General features: G+C 48.7%; 1 protein-coding gene across 3 annotated transcripts in view; it reads right to left on the bottom strand.

Moving 5' to 3' along the window:
* LOC115094054 (sodium- and chloride-dependent neutral and basic amino acid transporter B(0+)-like) overlaps positions 1-24,274 on the bottom strand; it is a 556,325-nt gene that overhangs the window by 300,593 nt on the left and 231,458 nt on the right. For all 3 annotated transcript variants that reach the window (XM_029606707.1, XM_029606706.1, XM_029606708.1), the window contains exon 8: positions 7,674-7,902. In XM_029606707.1, the coding sequence (XP_029462567.1) occupies positions 7,674-7,902 (229 nt within the window). The remainder of the gene's footprint in view (positions 1-7,673; positions 7,903-24,274) is intronic.

The raw sequence follows: 24,274 nt of genomic DNA, 5'->3' as shown, positions 1-24,274 counted from the left end.
CCAGGTGGCTGCCCTACAAATTTCCTGCGAGGATACCGAGCGAACCTCCGCCCAGGAAGCCGCCTGAGAACGTGTAGAATGCGCTACGATTCCGGGTGGGGGAGTCCGACCCGCCCCAATGTAAGAAGCAGCAATGCCGGCCTTCAGCCATCTGGCAATGGTAGTCTTCGAGGCCTGAGACCCCTTCTTAGGACCGGCCCAGAGTACAAAGAGATGGTCAGAGGTTCGGAACTCATTTGTAGCCTCCAGATAGAGGCGCAGAGTGCGCTTGACATTCAAGAGACGGAGAGACTTCGGCTCTGAGGAAGAGAAGGACAGCAACTCCACCGTCTGGTTCACATGGAATGCAGAAACCACCTTCGGAAGGAAGGAGGGAACGGTGCGAAGCGAAACTCCAGAGTCGGAGAAACGGAGATAGGGCTCTCTACACAACAGAGCCTGCATCTCCGAGATGCGTCGAGCGGAACAGATGGTCACAAGAAATACAGTCTTGAGAGTGAGATCCTTTATCGTTGCGCTGCGCAGCGGCTCGAACGGTGGTCCCGACAGGGAGCAAAGCACAAGGTTAAGACTCCAGGAGGGACAAGGGTCCCGTAACGGAGGACGCATATGCTTGACACCCTTGAGAAAACGAGCAATGTCAGGATGCTGTAGAAGAGAGCCCCCATCGCTCAACAGCGAACCAAGGGCGGCCACCTGAACCCGTAGTGAATTATAGGCGAGCCCTTTTTCCACCCCCGCCTGTAGAAACTGAAGGATCTGAGGTACAGAAGCCTTAGCGGGTCTCGTGGCCTGGCTGGTACACCACAGCGAGAGCGGACGCCATCAGATCCAAGTGGGGGGCCCCCCACCGATGGACGAGAAGTTGCATTGCTTTGTCGGAGAGAGACCACTCTCCGGGTCCAGCAGTTGACGACTGAAGAAGTCCGCCTGGACGTTGTCCACACCGGCGACGTGCGAGGCCGCTAGCCGGACGAGATGACGCTCCGCCCATTGCATCAGCAGCGCCGCCTCGAGCGCGACCTGCGGGCTGCGCGTGCCTCCTTGTCGGTTGATGTAGACCACGGTGGTAGCGTTGTCCGATAGGATTCTGACTTCTCGGTTCCGAAGAAGCAGGAGGAAATGTCGCAGAGCTAGCCGGACCGCTCTGGTTTCCAGACGGTTGATTGACCACTTCGCCTCCACCGTGGACCACGTCCCCTGCGTGGCGCTTCGATCGCAGACTGCACCCCAGCCTGCTAGACTGGCATAGGTGGTCACCACCACCCAATTTGGCAGATCGAGGGACATGCCACGGGCCAGGTTCAGCGGATCCAACCACCAGCCCAGACTGTCCCTGGCATTCTGTGGGAGCGGGAGAATCATCTGATAGTCCTGCAATACTGGTTTCCAACGGGAGAAGAGCGCCCACTGTAAGGTCCTGAGGTGCGCGAAAGCCCAAGGTACAAGGTCGATGGTGGACCCCATCACTCCCAGGAGTTGCAGGTAGTCCCAGGAGGTGGGCTCTGGTAACGCAGAGAACCGTCGTGTGTGATCCCGCAAGGATTGAGCTTTGTCCTGGCGCAGAAAAACTTTGCCCAGTAGGGTGTCGAAAGTTGCCCCCAAAAAAAAACCCAAGCGTTGCGAGGGCATGAGGGAGCTCTTGGAGAAGTTTACTACCCATCCCAGGGAATGTAGAAACCGTACTACTCGAGTCACCGCTGAGCGTCCATGATCGAATGACTTCGCCCGGAGGAGCCAATCGTCCAGATAAGGATGAACTAGGATGCCCTCCTTCCGGAGAGCTGCCGCCACAACTACCATGATCTTGGTGAAGGTGTGCAGCGCCGGCGCCAATCCAAACGCGAGAACCGTGAACTGAAAATGCTGGTCCAGAATTTTGAAACGAAGGAAACTGTGGTGGTCCGGGCGGATGGGAATGTGCAGGTAGGCCTCCGTTAAGTCCAGGGAGGCGAGGAACTCCCCCCGATGCACCGCCGCAATCACTGACCGGAGCGTTTCCATGCGGAACCGAACGACTCGAAGGGATTTGTTGACTTCCTTGAGGACTAGGATAGGCCGGAAGGAACCGTCCTTCTTTGGTACGACGAAATAGATGGAATAGTGGCCCGAGCCCACCTCTCCGAAGGGCACGGGCACAGTAGCGCCTATCTCCCGGAGTCTGTCCAGAGTCAGCTGCACCGCTCCTCTCTTGAGGTCCGAGCCACAGGGGGAAAAGATGAACCTTCCCTGCGGGGGGCGGACAAATTCCAATGCGTAGCCGTGTTTTATGGTATCCAGGACCCACTGGTCCGAGGTGATCCGTGCCCACTCCGCTTAGAAATACGTTAGTCGGTCCCCAATCCTGGGGACAGGGGAGTGGGCGAGACTGGCATCATTGTGAAGACTTGGTATAGGGGTTCCCGGTTCCGGGAGTAGTGCGTGCGGGCCGATGCCCGCGGAAGGCGCGCAACCAGGGCTGAGACCTGGGGTCGGATGGCCGGGAGCCCGTCTGTCTGTAGCCCCTGTAGCGCCGTTGCGCTCTGGCTCTGGTCCGAGAAGAAGAAAACGCTCTGGATGGTCGAAACCTATCCTCTGGCAGCCGATGAACAGCGTTCTCCCCCAGGGACTTGATGATCTGGTCCAAATCCTCACCGAAGAGGAACTTGCCCCTGAAGGGAAGAGAGCCCAGACTGGACTTAGAGGACGTATCAGACGCCCAATTGCGTAGCCACAGTAGTCGTCGTGCTGCCACTACCGAAACCATGGATCTTGTGAGGACCCGAAAAAGGTCGTACGAGGCGTCCGCCCCATACGCCACTGCGGCTTCTAGCTGATCTGCCTGGGCAGCCTCATCGGACGGCAGGTTCTGAGACGTGAGGAGTTGTTGCACCCAAAGGAGACTAGCCCGCTGGGCAAGCGAACTGCACATCACCGCCCGCATACCCAGAGCGGAGACCTCGAAAACCCGCTTAAGGAAAACTTCCAACTTACGATCCTGTGTGTCCCGCAACGCCGCACCTCCCGTCACTGGGATAGTCGTCCTCTTCGTGACCGCCGACACTGCGGAGTCCACCTTTGGGACCTTGATGAGGTCCAGAAAATCTTCGGGGAGCGGGTACAGCTTTTCCATAGCCCGGCTGCTCTTCAGGGAGGCCTCCGGGGTGTCCCATTCCCTGGTGAGAAGTTGTAAAAATGAGTCATGAATGGGAAAAGCCCGAGCCCTCGGCCGGAGTGCCGCCAGGACAGGATCTCCCTTCCTTGAAGAAGTGATGACAGCAGGAGCTACTGGGGCAGGCGGGTCTGGTGGCGGATCCAAATCTAATTCTTGGATGATCTGCGGGATGAGGTCGTCCAGCTCTTCCCTCTGGAAGAGGCGTAGGGTACGCGGATCATCCCCCTCCTGTGTGCCGTCCCCTTGTCCCCCGTCCGGGAGGTCAAGTCCATGTCCCGCTGGGTCTGGCACCGCCCCCACTGCCGCGGGCGTGGATCGGACCCGGGTAGGAAGGCGGGAGGCCCCCACTCCCGGAGGGTCGGGGGGGGCCGGCGTCGAGGGCGACATCCGAGGGATCTTAGGAGGGGGGGGGGGGTCCCACAGGTGCTTCCAGCCCCTGCAGATAAGCGGTATGCATGAGCAGGATAAACTCCGGAGAGAACCCCGGCCTGCTCGGGTGCGCTTCGGGGGCGGCGTGGTTCCTGCTCCCTGGCTCTGGGTGCTTGGTTCCTGCACCAAAATCGGGGGAACACCCCCGCTGGTAGAGTCCTCCAGGGATCCGTTCTCCCTCGTGGCCTCCAGGGATCCGTTCCCCCTCGTGGCCTGCGCCTCAGGGCGCTCAGAATGTAAAATGGCCGCCGTTCCCGCCAAAAATGGCGGAGTGGCCGGCCCGCACCGCCCGGGCAAAAAAGAGAAATCAGTCAGGGACTGTGAGGTACCTTCCCCCCCGGGAAGGCATCGTGCACAGATGCCCTCCCGGGAAATCCGGGACCCCGGGTCTCCGCAGGCCGCACAGCGGGACCGCCGCAGCATCGGGATCACTGCAGGAGAAAAGAAAAAGCCACGGGGGGGGGGGCCACGCGCACAAAGGCGCTGCTGCGGGGGGGCCCGGTCGGCCCGCACTGCCCGCTGTCTGAAAATAGAGGAGGGTGCCGCGGGGGGGCCTTCCCGGCCACACGACCCGCCCCAGACATCTTTCCCTAAATGGCTCAGCAGCCCATGAGGAGCTGTAAAATGGCCGCGGGTGAGGGAGTAAAGAGCGAAGAGGCCGGCTCCACCGGCTTTCGCGGGCACCGGGGGCTGAGCTGTGAAGGAAAAAACTACAAAGGAAAAACAAACTTACCCCTGGCTGCAACGAGAAATAAACAGCAAGGCCGCAGAGAAGAGACAAGGAAGAGAAGCCACTCCCCAGAAGTTGAAAGAACTCTGCCTTTTTTTTTTTTTTTTTTTTTTTTTTTTTTTTTTTTTAAACTTAATACAAACTTGATACAAACTTGATCCACAGAAAAAGACAACAACAAGCCATAATCAAGCAAGAAAGTGAAGGAAAAGGAGGGGAAGCCTGATTCCCCTACTCGCATCTGCTGGAGTCAGAAGATACTGAACTCCTGCAGAGGGGGTAGTAGTATATATGGATACGCCCCCTCAAAGCTTGTGCTGACTCCATCTGCTGGATTGGGGACATAACCCACTGTCTGGACTGATCCAGGTACGTACAGGGAACATAATAATCTACTACTCAGCCCACCTTTTACATCTACTGGTCTTGCTGCTACTTCCCTGTAGCACATCTCCGCTGAAGGTGGGTAATGTAGCATAAAAGGGAGCATACTCTGCTGGCCCCTTTGCAGCATCCCAAGAAACAAAAAAACAAGAGCTGCAGCTGCTAGTAAGGAGGGAGGTAATTGCATTTGTCTTGGAGTGAAATGCTGCTGTTGGCTAAGGAAGTGTGGGATCAGGAGAGAAATGGGGGATGGGAGAGAGAAAAAAAGAAGATGGAGGATTAAGATGAGTGGGGATATATTGGTTAGAGATGTGAATCGTGTGATCGATCGTCTTAACGATCAATTTCGGCTGGGAGGGGGAGGGAATCGCATCGTCGCAGTTTGGGTTTTTTAAATATCGTGTAAATCGAAAACCGGCACACTAAAACATCCCTAAAACCCACCCCGACCCTTTAAAATAAATCCCCCACCCCCCGAACCCCCCCAAAATGCCTTAAATTACCTGGGGTCCAGTGGAGGGGTCCCGGTGTGATCTCCTACGGAAAATGGCGCCGGCCATACGCTCCTGACGTATGGCCGGCGCCATTTTGTACGGAAAAATGATTCGCATGCAGGAAGTCGTTCCCGGACCCCCGCTGGACTTTTGGCAAGTCTTGTGGGGGTCAGGAGGCCCCCCAAGATGGCAAAAAGTCCCTGGGGGTCCAGCGGGGGTCCGGGAGCGATCTCTTACACTCCTGCCGCGAATCATTTTTCCGTACGGAAAAACGATTCGCGTGCAGGAAGTCATTCCCGGACCCCTGCTGGACTTTTGGCAAGTCTTGTGGGGGTCAGGAGGCCCCCCCAAGCTGGCCAAAAGTCCCTGGGGGTCCAGCGGGGGTCCGGGAGCGATCTCCTACGCTCCTGCCGCGAATCGTTTTTCCGTACGGAAAAATGATTCGGGGTGGGTTTTAGGGTTGTTTTAGTGTGCCGGTTTTCCCGCCCTCCCCCTTCCCCCAATTTACGATTTTTTGACGATAAATCGGGGGAATTGTTATTGTATCGCGGCTCTAACGATTTTTGACGATTTAAAATATATTGGACGATATTTTAAATCGTCAAAAAACGATTCACATCCCTAATATTGGACAATGTGTAGAGGGGTGTTGTGGGAGAGAAGAGGAACAGGGGGAAACAAATAGTGGAATGCTGAGGAGAGGGGTTAGGGGCATGCTAGGCAGAGGGAAATTTAGCCACAATAATCGAGCAGAATAATCTTAATCATTAAGCAGACTAGGTGATTGTCTAGGGCACTAGTTTCTGAGAGGCAGCAAAGAACAGCAGGAATCACAGCAAAAATATAGGTCCTAACAGCCACGCAAACTCAGGGACATCAGTGCTTCTAATCACTTTGAGGTCTAGTACTAAAAATTAAACTCTGATTTTTGCCATGGTCTTCTTACATCAGCCTAAAAGTATAGTATACCATAAGGGTTCCTGCCATCACCATCTCTTTTTAACATTTGATGACCCCCTTGGGGAAAATTTTGAGGAAATTCAAGTTGAGCTATTCATCTATGCTGATGATATTCAGCTATTTTTTGGGGGAAAATACTACTGAGTCAAAAGAAAGGTTGAATCAGTTCTTGACAACCGTTTCAAGCCAACTGGGTCAAAATAGACTCAAACTGAAACAGAATAAAATGGAGGTCCTCTGGATAAGAAAGTCCTCATTCCTGCCACTGCTGTAGCTGCTGCACTAAATAACTGTTCTCTTTCTATTAGAGATGAAGTGTGCAGTAAAGGTGTCAGCTTTGACTAATCTCTAACTTTTGGAAAGCATATTACAATTAAACATCCGGTAAAATGTTTTGGGTTTTTTTTACCTCTTTTTGGAACCTACCTAGTAACTTCTTGTATAGGTCCACAAGATAATTTACCAAACATATTTCAGTTAGTTCAAAACTGTGCAGCAAGGGAATTCATGAGTTCGAAAATAAATTAAACATACAACATAATTTCTGAAAGAACTACACTGGTTGCCAGTTAAATACTGATTGTAATTTAAAGTTCTCACATTGCTTTTTAGTCTGTTGAGAGGTTTTGGTCCTATCTCTTGCAACTGGTCAATTGGTACAGCCTTATGCGTTCTTTCAGATCAAATCATGAAGCATTACTGCAGGTGCATAGTTTTTCACATTGTCAACTGATAAAAATGAGGAAAGGAGCTTTTTCATGGTCATCCCCTAAAGTGTGGAACCTGATGCCTAAGGCTCAAATTGAAGGCATGGCTTTTTTAATTCAGCCTTTACTTTATAATATTAAACATTAGGGATGTGAATCATTTTTCTGATGATTGAAAATATCAGAAGATGGCGTGGGCCATCCAGTGCTCCTACCATGTGACAGGGGCCGGCCAATGGCACAGATACCCTGTCACATGCTAAGGGCAAAGGGCCATCAGCGCCATTTTGATTAGTGGCAGCCAACGGCCCGAGAGCGGGAGATCGCTCCCAGTACCCCTGCTGGACCACCAGGTACTTTAAAAATTGGGGGGGGGGTGGTCGGGAGGGGGGATGCGTAAGAATTAAATTTAAATGGTCGGGGTGTTTTGGGTTTTTTTCGGCACGACACAGCCGATTAAAACGGGTAAGAATCACGGGAATGAAGATTTCCCGCAGTTTTTACCCGACCTCGATACCGGAAATGAATCCGGTAACGATTCACATCCCTATTAAACATGCTTTCTGCATTTAATCAGATGAATCTTCTTAGAAACTCATGCTGTTCTGGGGAAACTATATTTGGGGGTTTTTTTTCTGTAATTGTTTGTATGCATTGAACTACTCAGAATTTGCGGTATGCAAGAAATATATTGAAACTGAAATTGGAATTGATGGTGGCTAGAGCCTCTTGATATCAAATTGGCAGTATATCATGGGATTAGCCAACTATATAAGACAATTAATACATATACTTTTTTAAAATGACAAACTTACCAGACTCTGCCACCTCTGAAATAGGTATTTCTAAAACATGAGCCATGTGTCCTAGTACGGAAAAGATAGCAAACCCAGCAAATACACTGGTGAGGCAGTTTGTAACAGAAACTGTAATGACATCTAAATAACAGTTGTTGTAGAATTTACTGTAGGATGATAGAGCAATCAGACCACCCCACGCCGTTGAAAGAGAAAAGAAGATCTGAGTGGCAGCATCTTTCCAAACCTAAAATAGGGACATTTTTAAATTAATTATGGTGTAAGTTCAGAGAAAACTTAATACTAACAAATTATCAATTAACAAATGTTAGAAGAAACAACTTGTGAGATACTATAACTCCTTAGATGAAGTCATGACTATATGTGTTGATAAATAATGGTTTTTCAGATAGGTAAAAATAACGGAACTAAAAAGAATCATAATTTTAGTCAGATTTCATTGATTTTTTGTTTATGTAGAGAGCTGACTTTTTTTGGGTACTTGCCAGGTTCTTATGGCCTGGATTGGCCACTGTTGGAAACAGGATGCTGGGCTTGATGGACCCTTGGTCTGACCCAGTATGGCATTTTCTTATGTTCTTATGCCATACATAAGGTGGGAAGGAAGGGATATGTGTTGATTGTTGGAGATTTTAATCTGCCAGACGTGGACTGGAGAATCCCTTCTGCAGAATCTAACAGAAGAGAGATATTGGATGCCCTGCAAAGGGCTCTGTTCAAACAAATGGTAATGGAACCCACGAGGGAGGGAGTTATACTTGACTTAGTGCTCACTATTGGAGATAATGTCTCTAATGTCCGGGTGGGTGCCCACCTCAGCACCAGTGATCATCAAATGGTATGATTTGATATCGCAAATAGGTTACAGAGAAATCACATGAAGGTCCGAGTTTTGCAGTTCAAAAATGCAGACTTTGCTGAAATGGGAAAATTCCTGGAGGTGGAACTTGAAGACTGGGAGAACATGGGAGAGGGAGAACAACAATGGGCCAAATTAAAAGAAGCAATTACAAAAGCAACAAATCTATATGTTAGAAAAGTAAACAAAAGTAAGAGAAATAAGAAACCAATCTGGTTCACAAAGAAGGTGGCTGATATAATAAAACCAAATAAGCAGCTTTTAAGAAATATAAAGGATCATAAAAAGTGGAACACAGGGAGGATTATTTGGTGAAACTGAGGGAGATGAAAAAAGTGATCAAGAAAGGAAAATGTATAGCGAGGTGACAAAACATTTTTCAGATACATCAGCGATAGGAGAAAGGTCCATAGTGGTATAGTGAAATTGAAAGGTGATAAGGATCAATGGGTGGAGAGAGATGAAAAAATGGCAGAAATACTAAACAAAGACTTCAGTTCAGTGTTCATTAGGGATGTGCATTCATTTTTAACGAATGTGTAATCCGCTACAAATAGGTCCCTGTTCGTTTGATTCGTGGGTCCGCGAAACGCATGATAATCCCCCACGAATGAAGCATATCATATTAGTTTCATTCTTTTGGCTCACAGAGCTTTCTTAGCAGCCTTTTGAAATAGGAGAAGGCCATGTGGGAGTATCCATAGCAACAACCAGCCCTTTCCTGTGAGTCTTAAGTGACCTCACAGCCCTGTCATAGAGTGGGTCAGAAAGGTTGGCAAGGAGACCAGATTGCCAATGTATCAGAGCGAAGCATTTATCTAATACAGCCAATCGCTGTTCTCAGTGCTCTGTGATGCTGTTCCTGCTGTATTTCTACTTTAAGCAGGCATAGCACATGGCGTGCCACACAGTGCACTTTCTTCTTGGCTTTTGTCTGAGAAGGTTGCTGCTCTTTGACCTACTCTCCAAGTGTCTCAAATCTGTATTCAATTGCTATTGCTTGCTAATTTGATAGCTTGCTACAATTAATATTCCATTGCTGAAAAAGATATTTGTTCGTTTTTGCTGCTGTGCCAGCCAGGCTTTTTTTTTTTTTTACTGCATTTTTTTTTTATTGAACTCAGACTGTCTCTCTGTCTCTCCCAATGAGACAAGTTGCCTTTGCTGCTGATCTTACCCCTCTGGGGTAGGTTGCAGGCAGGGTTTGGGTGGTATGGGTGGGAGATAGTGTGAGAGTTGCAGTGGCTATCTGGGAGTTGGTATTTTCAAAGAATAAGCAGCATCACTGTAGGAACTGGGCTTGTTCAGGCTTCCAGTCTTTTCTCTGGAGTTTCAGTTTTTGTGCACACAGAGCAGTCTCAGTTGTAGTGTACATCAAGACACTGCACTGTGTGTCTGTGTAGTTTTCCACAGTCACATATACTGGTGCAGCGGTGTTCTTTTAATCCAAATCCTCTGTAGGCATCTGGAGTTTTAATTTTTTTGTGCACATACAGCAGTCTCAGTTGTAGTGTACAGCAAGGCACTGCACTGTGTGTTTGTGTGTGTAGTTTTCCACACTCATATATATTGGTATTTTCAAAGAATAAGCAGCATCACTGTAGGAACTGGGCTTGTTCAGGCTTCCAGTCTTTTCTCTGGAGTTTCAGTTTTTGTGCACACAGAGCAGTCTCAGTTGCAGTGTACATCAAGACACTGCACTCTGTGTCTGTGTAGTTTTCCACAGTCACATATACTGGTGCAGCGGTGTTCTTTTAATCCAAATCCCCAGTAGGCATCTGGAGTTTTAATTTTTTTGTGCACATACAGCAGTCTCAGTTGTAGTGTACAGCAAGGCACTGCACTGTGTGTTTGTGTGTGTAGTTTTCCACACTCATATATATTGGTATAGAAGTGTTCAGTAACCAATAAAGAAATAATTATTTTAATTGAAATCCCTAGTAGGCAGTGACATTAAATCCATGATGTCAGGGAAAGGTAGACATGGTTGATTGGGACTGGCAGAGGAGGTATTGGTAGAGGAGGCACTTCAAAAGGCAGTGCCAGTCCCCCATTCAAGTTAAAAAGGGAACTGTTCCAATCTAAAATCTCTGGAGGGGCAGGCAGTTCCATCCAGAGAAAACTGAAATGTAAAGATGAATCACAGCCACAACCTGTTTCTGACCCTGTTGTTTTGGAGGTGAGGGAAGGGGAGGCTGAATCATGCAAGACAAAAGGGCGAGACCCAAAATTAGCAGTGCAACAGTAAACTCTAGTTAGCACTGACAATGTAGTGCAGACACTGTTTGCTTCTGATTCCAATGAAGAATCATCTTGTGTGGGATTCTCATCATCAGAAATGGAAGAGATAGCTGAAGAAAGTTTAGGAGGATTAGTTAGTTCTGTCTATTGGGACCCTTACTGTTCAATATATTTATAAATGATCTGGAAAGAAATACGACGAGTGAGATAATCAAATTTGCAGATGACACAAAATTGTTCAGAGTAGTTAAATCACAAGCAGATTATGATAAATTGCAGGAAGACCTTGTGAGACTGGAAAATTGGGCATCCAAATGGCAGATGAAATTTAATGTGGATAAGTGCAAGGTGATGCATATAGGGAAAAATAACCCATGCTATAATTACACGATGTTGGGTTCCATATTAGGTGCTACAACCCAAGAAAGAGATCTAGGTGTCATAGTGGATAACACATTGAAATCGTCGGTTCAGTGTGCTGCGGCAGTCAAAAAAGCAAAACAGAATGTTGGGAATTATTAGAAAAGGAATGATGAATAAAACGGAAAATGTCATAATGCCTCTGTATCGCTCCATGGTGAGACCGCACCTTGAATACTGTGTACAATTCTGGTCGCCGCATCTCAAAAAAGATATAATTGCGATGGAGAAGGTACAGAGAAGGGCTACCAAAATGATAAGGGGAATGGAACAACTCCCCTATGAGGAAAGACTAAAGAGGTTAGGACTTTTCAGCTTGGAGAAGAGTCGACTGAGGGGGGATATGATAGAGGTGTTTAAAATCATGAGAGGTCTAGAACGGGTAGATGTGAATCGGTTATTTACTCTTTCGGATAGTAGAAAGACTAGGGGACACTCCATGAAGTTAGCATGGGGCACATTTAAAACTAATCGGAGAAAGTTCTTTTTTACTCAACGCACAATTAAACTCTGGAATTTGTTGCCAGAGAATGTGGTTCGTGCAGTTAGTATAGCTGTGTTTAAAAAAGGATTGGATAAGTTCTTGGAGGAGAAGTCCATTACCTGCTATTAAGTTCACTTAGAGAATAGCCACTGCCATTAGCAATGGTTACATGGAATAGACAGTTTTTGGGTACTTGCCAGGTTCTTATGGCCTGGATTGGCCACTGTTGGAAACAGGATGCTGGGCTTGATGGACCCTTGGTCTGACCCAGTATGGCATTTTCTTATGTTCTTATGTTCTTCATTGCTGGAGGGGAGAGATTAAACTGATGATGAGGAGGAAGAGCAGCACAGGCACAGAGTGTGACTGATACCCCTCGCATTGCTTCTCAGGGTACACCCACTACTTCAACTCTAGTGCCAGCATTCACCCCGAAGGCAATAGAGAAAGGATCACGAAAGAAATCTGTGATCTGGAGCCACTTTAAAGTGAGGGAGGACCTGCGTTTTGCTCAGTGTAATTACTGTGCCAGGTTATTAGCAGAGGCAAGGAAATGGGACATCTAACTAATTGTGGCATGATGCATCATATGCAGAAGCAACACCCAACAGTACTGACACCTGGGGATGGTGGCAGTACCAGTCAGGGGACCCCTTTTTCCAGGCAGTGTAAAGTGGTTGAAAAGGAGTAGAGTCATCCCATGCCCTCAGCCCCTTCTAGCAGTCAGGTGGCAGGCCAGCAGCCCCCTGCCATGTGTAAGAAGTGACAACCCACCATGGAGGAAATGGGGTGGTGTTCAGTAACGCTATCCCAGGGAAGGAGGCAGGTAACCTCAAAAGTTGTAACCAGGAGCATTGGGGAAATGATTTCCCTTGATGACCAGCCCTTGCAGGAAGTGGAGAATGTGGGTTTCAAGCATTTGCTGAAGGTCTTAGTTCCAAATTACAAAGTCCCCTCCACAACCACATTTAGCAGAAAGGTCATCCCCAGCCTGTACAACCAGTGTTGCAGTCGCATCCAAGCACTGCTAGCTAAGGCACAGGGGAGTGTGCATTTCACCTGTGATACCTGGACCGCCATGAAAGCAGAGTTGCTTACCTGTAACAGGTGTTCTCCCAGGACAGCAGGATGTTAGTCCTTACATATGGGTGATGTCACTAGACGGAGCCCTATCACGGAAAACTTTCTGTCAAAGTTTCTAGAAAGCTTTGACTGGCACACTAAGTGCACTGAGCATACCCAGCATGCCATTATCCCTGTGTCCACAGGGGTCTCCCTTCAGTCTCATTTGTAGCAAAAAGCGCGAGTGAAAAATAAAATAAATAAACGTTAGCAGACCCAACTCCGCGGGGTAGCGGGTGGGTTCCGTGAGGACTAACATCCTGCTGTCCTGGGAGAACACCTGTTACAGGTAAGCAACTCTGCTTTCTCCTAGGACAAGAAGGATGGTAGTCCTCACATATGGGTGATTAGAAGCTACAGGCTGACTCGTATTATAACAGGTCAAAAGCAGACAATTCGTGCGGAGGCACAATAATTGGGGTGCTACTGGTAAAGATGAGGCAGCCTGACATCACAGCAGGTGGTTGTGGAAGGAGTTGGGGATTATCGTGGAAGAAAGCTTTCAAGACAGGTAGGCCAAAGGCAGAGTCTTGACAGACTTTCATTGATAAGTAGAAGGGGGCTGCGAATGTGTGAAGATAGCTACAAGTCGCAGCCTAGGAAATAACGGCCATTGGTACTGAATGATAGTGTGATACTGAAGTTATCATGGCCATTATAGAAATGCCTGAACTCACACTTAGAGAGAAAGGCCTGATGCGTCATAGCAGAATTTGATACAGTCTGCTAGTCAGTTGGAGAGAGTCTGTTTGCCCACTTGAACTCGCAGCTTGTCTTTTGTCAAAGAGTTAGGTGTAATTCCTATGGAGTGTAGTGCAGTCTAGATAGGATGCAAGTGCACTCTTACAGTCCTAGGAATGGAAAACCCTCTCGCCCTGGTGAGAGAGAGGCATTGGGAAAAAGTGGGTAGAGATATTCTGAGTAAAGTGAGAGGCTGTGTTTATCTTAAGAAGAATATGAGGGTGAGTACGTAGGACCACTCGGTCATGGAGGAATGCAGGGTCGGGTGAGTATGCAGCAAGGATGTGTAATTCACTGACCCTGTTGACAGAAGTGATGACTATGAGAGAAAGAAATTCCCATGCCAGAATGTTAAATTATAGGCATGTAAAGGTTCGAATGGGGAACGTATGAGTTTTGTAAGCACTAAATGTAGGCCCCATTCTGTTACCAGTGAACATAGAGGCGGCTTAATCAGTGGATAACCCATGGTAAGCTAACTCAGAAGGGGTTGAACCATTAATCAGGGATCCCCACTCCCAAGTGGTATATTGAATTGGAACTGAGCTGTACCCATGTGGAAGATGTCTGGGGAGCAGAATCCAAGGGAGTAAGAGAAAAGGAGTGGTGTGGAAAAAGGGGCTAATACCCTTTTGTATGCGCCATGTGGTAAATCATGCCATTTTGAATGGTAAGATTTACGTGTGGAAGGCTGTTGTGATGCTACCAGAACCTGAGAACATCAGTGAGTTTGTGATATGAGACTGACCTGTGAGCAGGCAAATTGGTTACTGGCGTGATAGGTTGAGAAGTATGGGAAAGCATACTTGTCGCGGTCAGGACGTGTGTCTGAGAAACAGTGAACCCCATCCTGTTGTAGCATAATGAGAGTTTTGGCTATGAGAGGCATCGAAAGGGACACATATAAAAGGCCCTGGTTGCAGAGCGAGCAAAGGCGTCCATGGGAACGCATTCCGACACATGTGTAGGGAGGAGAACCTGTCCATCATATGGTTCAATTTGGATGCAGAGGGCAAGGTCGGTTGACCTCAGCGCTAGAAGATTTTGCTCGCTACACATGTAGTCAGAGACCAATCGAGAGGATGGAAACATCCATGGAGAAAGTCTGCTAGTGCGTTCGGTAAGTTTGTTGGATAAGTGGCCCGGGAATGCATGGAGGGAGCAAGGGCTGAAGGCTAGAGCTGTGCAGCTTCCTGGCAGATTAGCTAAGTGGTTGTGACGTGCTTGTGTGTTGGAATACCACAATGCCACTATGCTGTCTGTCTGTTTGCACAAAGGTTTGTTGCAGAGGCAGTATTTCAAAGCATAAAAGGCATAACTCATGGCTTGAAGCTCCAGGAAGTTGATGTGAAACTCCCGTATGGAGCGGAATAGATGCATACCGCGTTGGGAAGATGTGGATTCGAACTCTTCAACCCTAAGTAAATGCAACCATGATCAGGACTATCTGAGGATTTGGTTCTAGATCAGTAATATGGATCAGGGATTAAAGCGGTTGAACAGCTTAGAGCCACTGATATTTGAAAATCCACTGAATCTTACTCATAGCCAATCTGAGCATATGAGTAAAGTGGATAGTGAAAAAACCCCTTGGCCCATCAATGAAAGAATTGAGGGGCCGAGGTTATGTTGTATGTGTGCAGAAATGTGTACGAATTTGACAGGATGTCTGCGCAGTTGTTGGGCAGGAAGTTTGTTGCGACTGTAGTGACCAGAACTGTTCTATATGGGATTCATGGTAGTTAAACAGCAATCCCATGTAGCAGATTTATAGTGAGTCCTGGAGAATTTAGAGCTCCTTACTTGAATCGACTTTATTAGGCAGTTGTCTATGCAAAAAATGCGTGAATGATGTTTTACTCTGTAGAGATCAATCACACACTATAGGCCCTTGTATATAATATATATTCCAGGTACCACAATTGTAATCAAAACTGCAAAATCTTGGTAAACCAAACACTGGGTTTACCAAGATTTTGCAGTTTTGATTACTCTGTAGAGAAACAGCAGTCACTGCTAGGCATTTGGTGAAATACACAAGTCGTCGAAGCTAGTGCGAACGGCAGAATTTTGCATTGGAATGTTGTTGACTCACTACGAAGCACATAGAAAGACTATAGGAGAGAGGCAACCCACTTACTGCAGTAAGGGAAGCACAGTGATGAGAGACACCATTTTACCTGTCCATTCTAAAGAAAGTTGTTGACATTTCTGAGGTCCAGGATGGGTGGAGATCATCTGCTTTCTGCTGAAAGAAGGAATAGTGGGATTAAAAACTCCCCTCCCACCCCCGTGCCTTGTAGCATCTGGGGGACTGTACCCCAAGCCCTGGTACTAAGTGGAATGGCCGCTCTGAAATCCGGCAAGGTTGAGAGACCAGGAGGCTGTCCAACTGGTGGAGCTGATGTAATCTGGATATCAGCTGCTCTCCCGTGGGAGCGTGAATGGTAAATCTTACCCACATCTCTGTCCGCTCTGCAAGAAAACATCGAGAGCTGTTGTCAGGTCTCGAGGTGGGCTTGAAATTGAGGCAGTGTCTACTGGATCTTGTGTCTAGCAGATCAGCTAATGTATCTGGGACTTCGGGCCATAATTAGGAACCAGAAGGCAGAGTATTATCGAGTACGGAGTCCTGTTGCTGACAACGGGAGGATGTCTCGATGCAATCCCAAATTATTGGTAGAGAGGTTCTCTTGTTGTTGTGTCAAACATAGCTGGCAAAAGCGATATGTGACACTATTACGGTTCTTGGAGGAGAATATGACCTAGAACCTTCCGAAACCATGCGGCCCGATTTAGCGACCAGGTCTCAATGGGATTGTTGCTGAAGCAGGATTAGAGTACTTACTGTCCTTCATGGTGGATCGCATAAGGACGAGTCAGTGACAGTCGATGGTTCTGTGGATTTCGGGAGGCATTGAGAACAGCCTGAGGGATGTAAACGTCTGGCTCAACTCTGTAAGCTGGTATGGTAGAGCAGCTACAGAGGAGGCAGGCTAGGCTTTACTGGCGCTTCCACATTATTTTGTGGTGGCTCAGTACCCGGCACTGGTGTTGGTGGGGAACGCCTCGGTGCCTCTGGTGCAGAGGAGCACAGGTCTTATGAACCCAGGCCTGCTTCGCAACTAGCTCAATGGACATTGACGCCAGTGCGAAATAAGTATCCCTCAGAGCTCGGCTCAGTCATTCTCCAGCACTGAGGAACTGCCACCAATGTGTGGAACAGTGGCGGTGGCAGTAGCGCTGTCTCCCTCTGCCCTTGGCCCGGTCTTTCCCCAGCACTGAGTAAGATGCCACCAATGTCCTGCATTGCATCGGTGGTGGATGGTCATTGTGCCGGTGATGACGATTGCCATGGTGCTCAGCCTAGTCTTTCCCCAGCTCTGAGGTAGATGCCCTCGCTGTCCTGTATAGCGAGTGGTGATGGACTTTCACCATGCCTGTACTGCTCCTGGCACTGGCTAGTGCCCTAGATGATATGGGGATTTGGTTAAGAACACAAAGTATGGAGCATTTTGTTTAGTCGAGGGCATTGTATTTATGTACTCCGGTAGTATTGTCGGTATCGATGGTGGCATTGAAGGCGGCATTGAGGGTATTGTCGAAGGCATCGATGGAAGCGTCGATGGCATGGGTGGAGCACCGATAACATCAATGGAAGCACTGATGGCATCAACATAGGTATCAATGGAATCAATGTGACACTGATGACTCGAAGAGTCATCGATGCAATCGGTGGATTCAACGCTGGCATCAATGGAATCATCAACAAAATTGATGGCGGCATCGATGGCATCAACGAGGGCATCAACGGCAGTGATGGAATCGATTAAAACATTGATGGAATTGATGAAGGCATCGATGGCATCAATAGAATCAACATGGGCGTCGACGGCATTGATGGAGTGGACACGGGCATTGATGGCATGGATGAAATCGACACTGCCATCGATGGCATTGACATGGGCATCGATGGCATCAATGGAATTGACATGGACATCGATTTCATCGATGGATTCGACATGGACATCGATGGCATCGACATGGGCATCGATGGCATTGATGGAATCAACCTGAGCATCAATGGCATCGACATGGACATTGATGGCATCGATATAGGCATCGATGGAATCGATCTGGGCATTGAAGGCATCCATGGCATCGAAACGTGAGAAATTTCTCTCAGAGTTCCTGAAAGCGATGCTAACTGCAGCACGGAAAAAAAGAGACTGAAGGGAGAACCCTGTGGACACAAGGATATTGGCATGACACAAGGATATTGGCATCGGTATCAATGGAATCGAGTCTTTATTCACCTTTATATAACCGCTTACTGTAGACCATATACGCTACTAAAGTTGCTTGAAAAAAGGTGAACACACACATACTTTTCAATACACGAATAAGGTTATTTGTTATTTGGTTAAATATTATTATTACTTTCTATGTTCCTTGTAATAATGTTCAATGGTTGATTGTTATTGTTTCAATGTTCTATGTAAAAAAAACCCCGGTCTAACCTCCCAGACCAGGGCAACCTTCTCGTTACATGTAAACCGGATTGATTTGTATTGCATACAGGAATTCCGGTATATAAAAATTAAAAATAAATAAATAAATAAATGCTGGGCATGCTCAGTGCACTCAGTGTGTGCCAGTCAAAGCTTTTTAGAAACTTTGACAGAAAGTTTTCCATGATAGGGCTCCATCCAGTGACGTCACCCATATGTGAGGACTAACATCCTGCTTGACCTGGGAGAATGCTGCACACTCTTACCTCTCCCTGACAGCACACTGGTAGGACCTGGCTGAGGCAGGGGCAGGCAGCAGCTCTATTAGTGAACAAGTATCAGGGCGGAGGTGGGCTTTACCGCACACCCACCTGATGGACGATGCCCATACCTCAGCCAATATTCTAGCATGCATCAGACAGATGCTGGCAGGCTGGAAGCTACACCAGAGAGACAGGAATCTTCAGGTAGGGTTCTTTGTCACAGACAATGGTGCAAACATGGTAAAGCCAATATCCAATGGGGATTTCAGGGCATCAAAAGTTTTGCACACCCTCTGCTCCTGGTAGTGAAGTCAGCTCTGGGGTTGCAGTCCAGTCACCAAGAGAATGAATACCTGCATACGTTAATTCACAAGTGCAGGAATATAGCAGCACACTTTCACAGAAGTGAAGGAGGGGCAGGTTTTCTGTGAAAAGCAGACTGATTTGAGGATGCCCCACAAGCGTCTCATTGAAGACATTGGCACCCGGTGGAATTCCACCTATATGATGCTGCAGAGGTTAGTGGAACAGCAAACACCCCTTCATGACCTTTCTGTGGAAATGGACATAGGTGTACAGAGTCCCCTAGGGCATCATGATTGGTTAGTCATGAGTCATCTGGTAAAAATCTTGCAGCCCTTCAAGGATGCCATGGAGGAGCTGAGTTCCAGAAGTGCTACCTTGGCTGATATCATCCCTACAGTTAATTTTCTAGAGGAAAATTTGGAGGGCTTTAAACAGGAAGAGAGAATGACAGCAGAGGTGCTGCATTGTCTGGACTTTTTTCAGAAGCAGGTGCAAGAGAGATTAGGACCTTTAACAAAAGAGCACAGATACAAGCTCGCAAAAGTCTGTGATCCCCGTGTGAAAGGGAAACTCGCCCTACAGTCTGATTGTCTCACATTTGTGAAGAACCTGCTGTCAGTAAACGTCCGTGAACAGGAGCGCCATAGGCAGAGACAGATTAGGCATGAAGCAGAGGAGGAAACAGCGGGCAATTCAGAGAGTAGTGCAAGCCAAAGCAGGAGCAGCACTCTGTCAGCGACAGCTAGTGGTTACTCTCCACTTCAGAAAGCCAAAGCCATGTTAACCCTAAAACATCATCTGTTCTGGCATGGGCTAGAGCAAAAGCAGTTGGCAAGAAGGACTCTCAGTCCATGCAAGCAAAGGAGAAACCAGCAGAAATGTCAGTGACACAGTATCTCACAGAGCCCATAGAGGACATGCAGACAGATCTGCTGGCATATTGGGCACACAAGTCCACTCTCTGGCCACACCTATCCAAAGTGGCTCAGCGATATCTGTCATATCCACCAACCCAGTGTGCCCAGTGAATGTGTATTTTCAATGATAGTGGATATCATGAGCCCTCATTGCTCAAGGCTAGCAACAGAGTTGATGGAAATGCTAGTGTTTTTGAAAATAAACATGCCTTTGCATAGGTTTCCAGATTTTACCAGTGAATGGCAAGATGAATAAAAGCAATTTAAAGCCCTTTAGCAGCTCCAACTGCCTCGTATGCTCCAGATAATATCAGCACATGTACCTGACCTCAACTGCTGTGCCTGTCCGTTCAGCCCTTAAGTCACTACAAGGGCCTGACCCCAAATGCTGTGCCTATCTGTCCTCTGTCCAGCCCTTATGTCACTGCAAGGGCCTGACCTCAACTGATGTGCCTGCCCGACCAGCCCTTATGTCACTACCAAGGGCCTGACCCCAAACGCTGTGCCTGTCTGTCCAGCACTTATGTCACTAAAAGGGCATGAGTTTGAGTGACCACCAGAGGTGGCAGTAGTGAGTAGTAGTTGTAGAGCCCAGCTGGGCACATCTCACACAGAACGCTGGAACAGCGGATTTTCTGCAGGGCAGTGCAGTTAGCTTCGTGGACCCTTGAGCCGGCTGGGAGAGATGGTGATGCTCTGTGGGAAGGCCCACAGTGGACATCGAAGCTGGGAGGCAGCACAGGAGAGAGGACTCGAAGAATCTTCACCACTAGAAGCCTGAGGTCCCCCGGGTAGGAGCCCGTGAGGGCCCGGGCCTCTTGGACTTAGGAGTATTCCTCTGCGACCGAGGATCCGAAGACGCGTCCCAGAGAGATGAAGCCGAGGCCAGGAGCTCAACTGGAACTTCACCTCTGGAAGCCTGGGGTCCCCCCGGGAGGAGCCCGTGAGGACCCGAGCCGCTGGGACTTAGGTGAGACCTCCTGGAGGGTGCGGCACAGATAACTGTGGACGCTGCGAAGTCGGAAGCTGAAGACGGAAGCCCAAGGACGGATGCTGGATTGGAAGTTGGTGAACGAGCCAAGGTCAGAAGCCAGGAATCATAAGCCGAAGTCAAAGCCGAAGGATGGAAGCTGAATCAGAAGTCGGTGGACGAGCCAAGGTCAGAAGCCAGGAATCAGTAGCTGAAGGACGGAAACTGAATTAGAAGTCGGTGGACGAGCCAAGGTCAGAAGCCAGGAATCAGAAGTCAAGCCAAAAGCCAGGGAACAGGAGTCAGGAACAGCAACTAGAACCTTCGTAGAGTGAACCTCGTTGCAAGGCAGGGAAGTGATACAGATGCAGGGTATATATACCCTGTGAGCGTCTGATGTGATCTCAGGGCAGGGCTGAGTTTCCCGCGCTGGCCCCTTTAAGACCTGAGCCCCTGCGTGCGCGCGCTCCTAGGGGGTGGGGCCAGCTGCAGAGCATCGATGGCATCTCCCACGAGGAGGGAGCACCGTGGTCAGCGTTGTGGAGGCCTGAGGGATCTTTGCAGCGGCCCGGGCCGTCCTCGAGGTAAGTGGAAGGACCGGGGCACGGCCCGGGATTGTAACAGTATCCCTCCTCCTACGCCTCCTTTCCAGGGGCTTGGGCTTCACAGGATGTTCCAAATGGAATTGGCGAAGCAGGTTCTTGTCCAGGATGTGCGAGGACGGCTCCCACAAATTCTCCTTGAGGTCATAACCTTCCCAGGAGAGAAGGTACTCCCATCTGCGATGTTGGAACCGTACGTCCAGTATGTCCTTCACCTGATAGTTGACATCTTGGTCAGCAGAAGTGTTGGCGGGTTCAGGAGGTTTATCATGGAATTTAGATAGAACCACGGGCTTGAGGAGAGACACATGGAAGACAATGTGAATCATCAGGGTGGACGGTAGTCGTAGCCGGTAAGATACTGCACCTACTTGCTCGGCCACAGCAAACGGACCAATATACCTGGGGGCCAGGTGCATGGAAGGAATCCGCAATTGGATGTTTCAGGTGCTCAACCACACTTTATCCCCTGGGAGGGAAAACAGGCGCTGGACATCGTAGCCTGTCGGCATACTTCTTTGCCTTAGCTACCGCCAAGCAAAGTTTCTCTTGGGTGGAACCCCAAAGGTCGCGCAACTGTTGTGCTGTAAGTTGTGCTGCAGGAGAGGGTACTGTCAGAGGCAGGGGCAAGGGAGGTCTAAGAGTCTTCCCATAGACCACCTGAAAGGGAGACAAGTTGGTGGCAGAATGTCTGTGGCGGTTGTAAGAGAACTCTGCCCAAGGCAGTAATGTTACCCAATCATCCTGGAGATCCCCCACAAAGGCACAGAGGAAGGCCTTTAACGTTCAATTAGTGCGATCAGTTTGGCCATTGCCTTGGGGGTGAAAAGCCGTCGTAAAGTCTAGTTGAACCCCAAATTTCCTGCAGAGGGCTCGCCAATATTTTGCCGTGAACCGGGGACCTCGGTCCAAGGCAATGTGCAAAGGAAGCCCATGCAGGCGGAAGATATATTGAGCGAAGAGACTTACAAGTTATGGTGCTGTAGGTAATTTAGAGAGGGGCACAAAATGGGCCATCTTCGAGAAGCTATCGACCGTGACCCAGATCACGGTCTTCCCTTCCGAGATAGGTAGATCCACAATGAAGTCTGTGGACAGATGAGTCCAGGGTTCGGTTGGAATGGGTAGTGGTTGGAGAAGGCCCCAGGGGCGGCCAGGCAAAGGCTTCTGTTAGGCGCAGGTAGGGCAGGAACTAACGTAGAGATGGACATTCCTCTTGAACTGGGGCCACCAGTAGAAATCGGCCAGTAATTCCAAGGTCCGGGTTACTTCCGGATGGCCTGCGGTCAGTGAGTCGTGGGCCCATGATAAGACCTTCCTACCTGGCGAGAGGGCACCACTGTCTTGCCTGCTCGGAAGCCGGGTTGAGGATGTATTGAGGCGGATTAGGGATATCCTCCGTCTCCGCCATGCGAGAGAGGGCATCCGCCCGGATGTTCTTGGAAGTTGGCCTGTAGCGGAGGAGAAAGTTGAAGCGGCTGAAAAAGAGGGACCACCGATCTTATTGAGGGTTGAGGCGCTGGGCACAACACAAGCATTCTAGATTCTTGTGGTCTGTATAAATGATCATGGGATATTGGTCTCCCTCCAATCATTGGCGCCATTCTTCGAAGGCTAGTTTGATGGCCAGAAGTTCCTTATCTCCTATGCCGTAATTTTTTTCTGCAGGTGAGAATTTCCGGGAAAAGTAAGAACATGGCAAGGACTTGCTGTTACTGGATAGAGATGTGCAATCGTTTATCACAAATTAGGCAATTACAATGAAATTGCCTAATTCGTTGTGGTTCGGGGGCCCCGAAACCCGAAAAGGATTTTCACCAAACTTCAGGGAAAATTCGTTTTTCGGGTTTGTAAGGGGAGAGGGGCACATTTTTTTTTTTAAATTAAAAACCACCCCAAACATTAAAATTAACTATAATACAACCACCCTCCCCCCATCCCGATCCCTCCCCAAGACTTACTAACATCCCTGGGGGTCCAGCGGGGTCCCGGGTTCCATTTGTTCCTCCATGCCCGGTGTGCCACTGCAAGCCGTGCTCAAAATGGTGCCGAATAGCCTCTGAACTACTATGTCACAGGGGCTACCGGCGCCATTGGTCAGCCCCTGTCACATGGCCATCGGCACTTGGTAATTTCTCCTTAAATCCCCGCCACTCTATTCCAGTCACATTAATGGCGCATTCACTATATGACCTTCATAATAGGCATCATTGTGAGGCAACACGTACCATTTTTCCACTCTGCCTTATTTTTAATCATTGGTCAGTCCATATTCTAATTTTTTCATTTTTTCAATATTTAAAGTGCTAAAGTGCTCTGTGTATTTAAAACTTTTGAATCATATATTGACTTTTCCCAACTTGTAAATCATACTGGTACTTATCTTGAAGTTCAAATGTTTCTTAATGTCTTGTTCCAGCCCAAGATCCTTCACATCCGATGGTCGATAGCAATGTGTCCAATCTCCACATTGCCTTACTGTGTCCGTGCCCGACACTGTACAATGTTTCGGACGTTGTCGTCCTTCCTCAAGGGCAATATTTCATTTCTCCAACATCATGGCTTTCAGCGTTTTTTTATCCTTCTCTTCCAAGTGCGGATTGATCCCTATCTCAAACATAAATCGGATGTCGATCGAAGGGTTATAATTGATTACATGGCCATCGGCGCCATCTTGTGCTCATACCATGTGACAGGGGCTGACCAAAGGCGCTGGTATCCCCTGTGACATAGTATGGGCAAAGGCTATCGGCGCCATTTTGATTCCTGGCATCCGACGGCACGAGTGCGGGAGATCGCTCCCGGACCTCCGCTGGACCCCCAGGGACTTTTGGCCAGCTTGGGGGGGCCTCCTGACCACCCCAAGGCTTTCCAATAATCCCTGGGGGTCCAGCGGGGGTCCAGGAGCGATTTCGTTGTCGGCTGCCAGGAATCAAAATGGCGCCGATAGCCTTTGCCCATACTATGTCACACGGGCTACCAGTGCCATTGGTCAGCTCCTGTCACATGGTATGAGAACAAGATGGCGCCGATGGCCATGTGACAGGGACTGACCAATGGCACCGGTAGCCCCTGTGACATAGTAGTTCAGAGGCTATTCGGCACCATTTTGAGCACAGCTTGCAGTGGCACACCGGGCACGGAGGGACAAATGGAACCCAG

Source organism: Rhinatrema bivittatum, chromosome 6 (assembly GCF_901001135.1).
Source record: "Rhinatrema bivittatum chromosome 6, aRhiBiv1.1, whole genome shotgun sequence".
NCBI classification, from domain to species: domain Eukaryota; kingdom Metazoa; phylum Chordata; class Amphibia; order Gymnophiona; family Rhinatrematidae; genus Rhinatrema; species Rhinatrema bivittatum.
The sequence above is the reverse complement of the archived record's forward strand: the minus strand, read 5'-3'. Positions and strand labels throughout refer to the sequence as shown.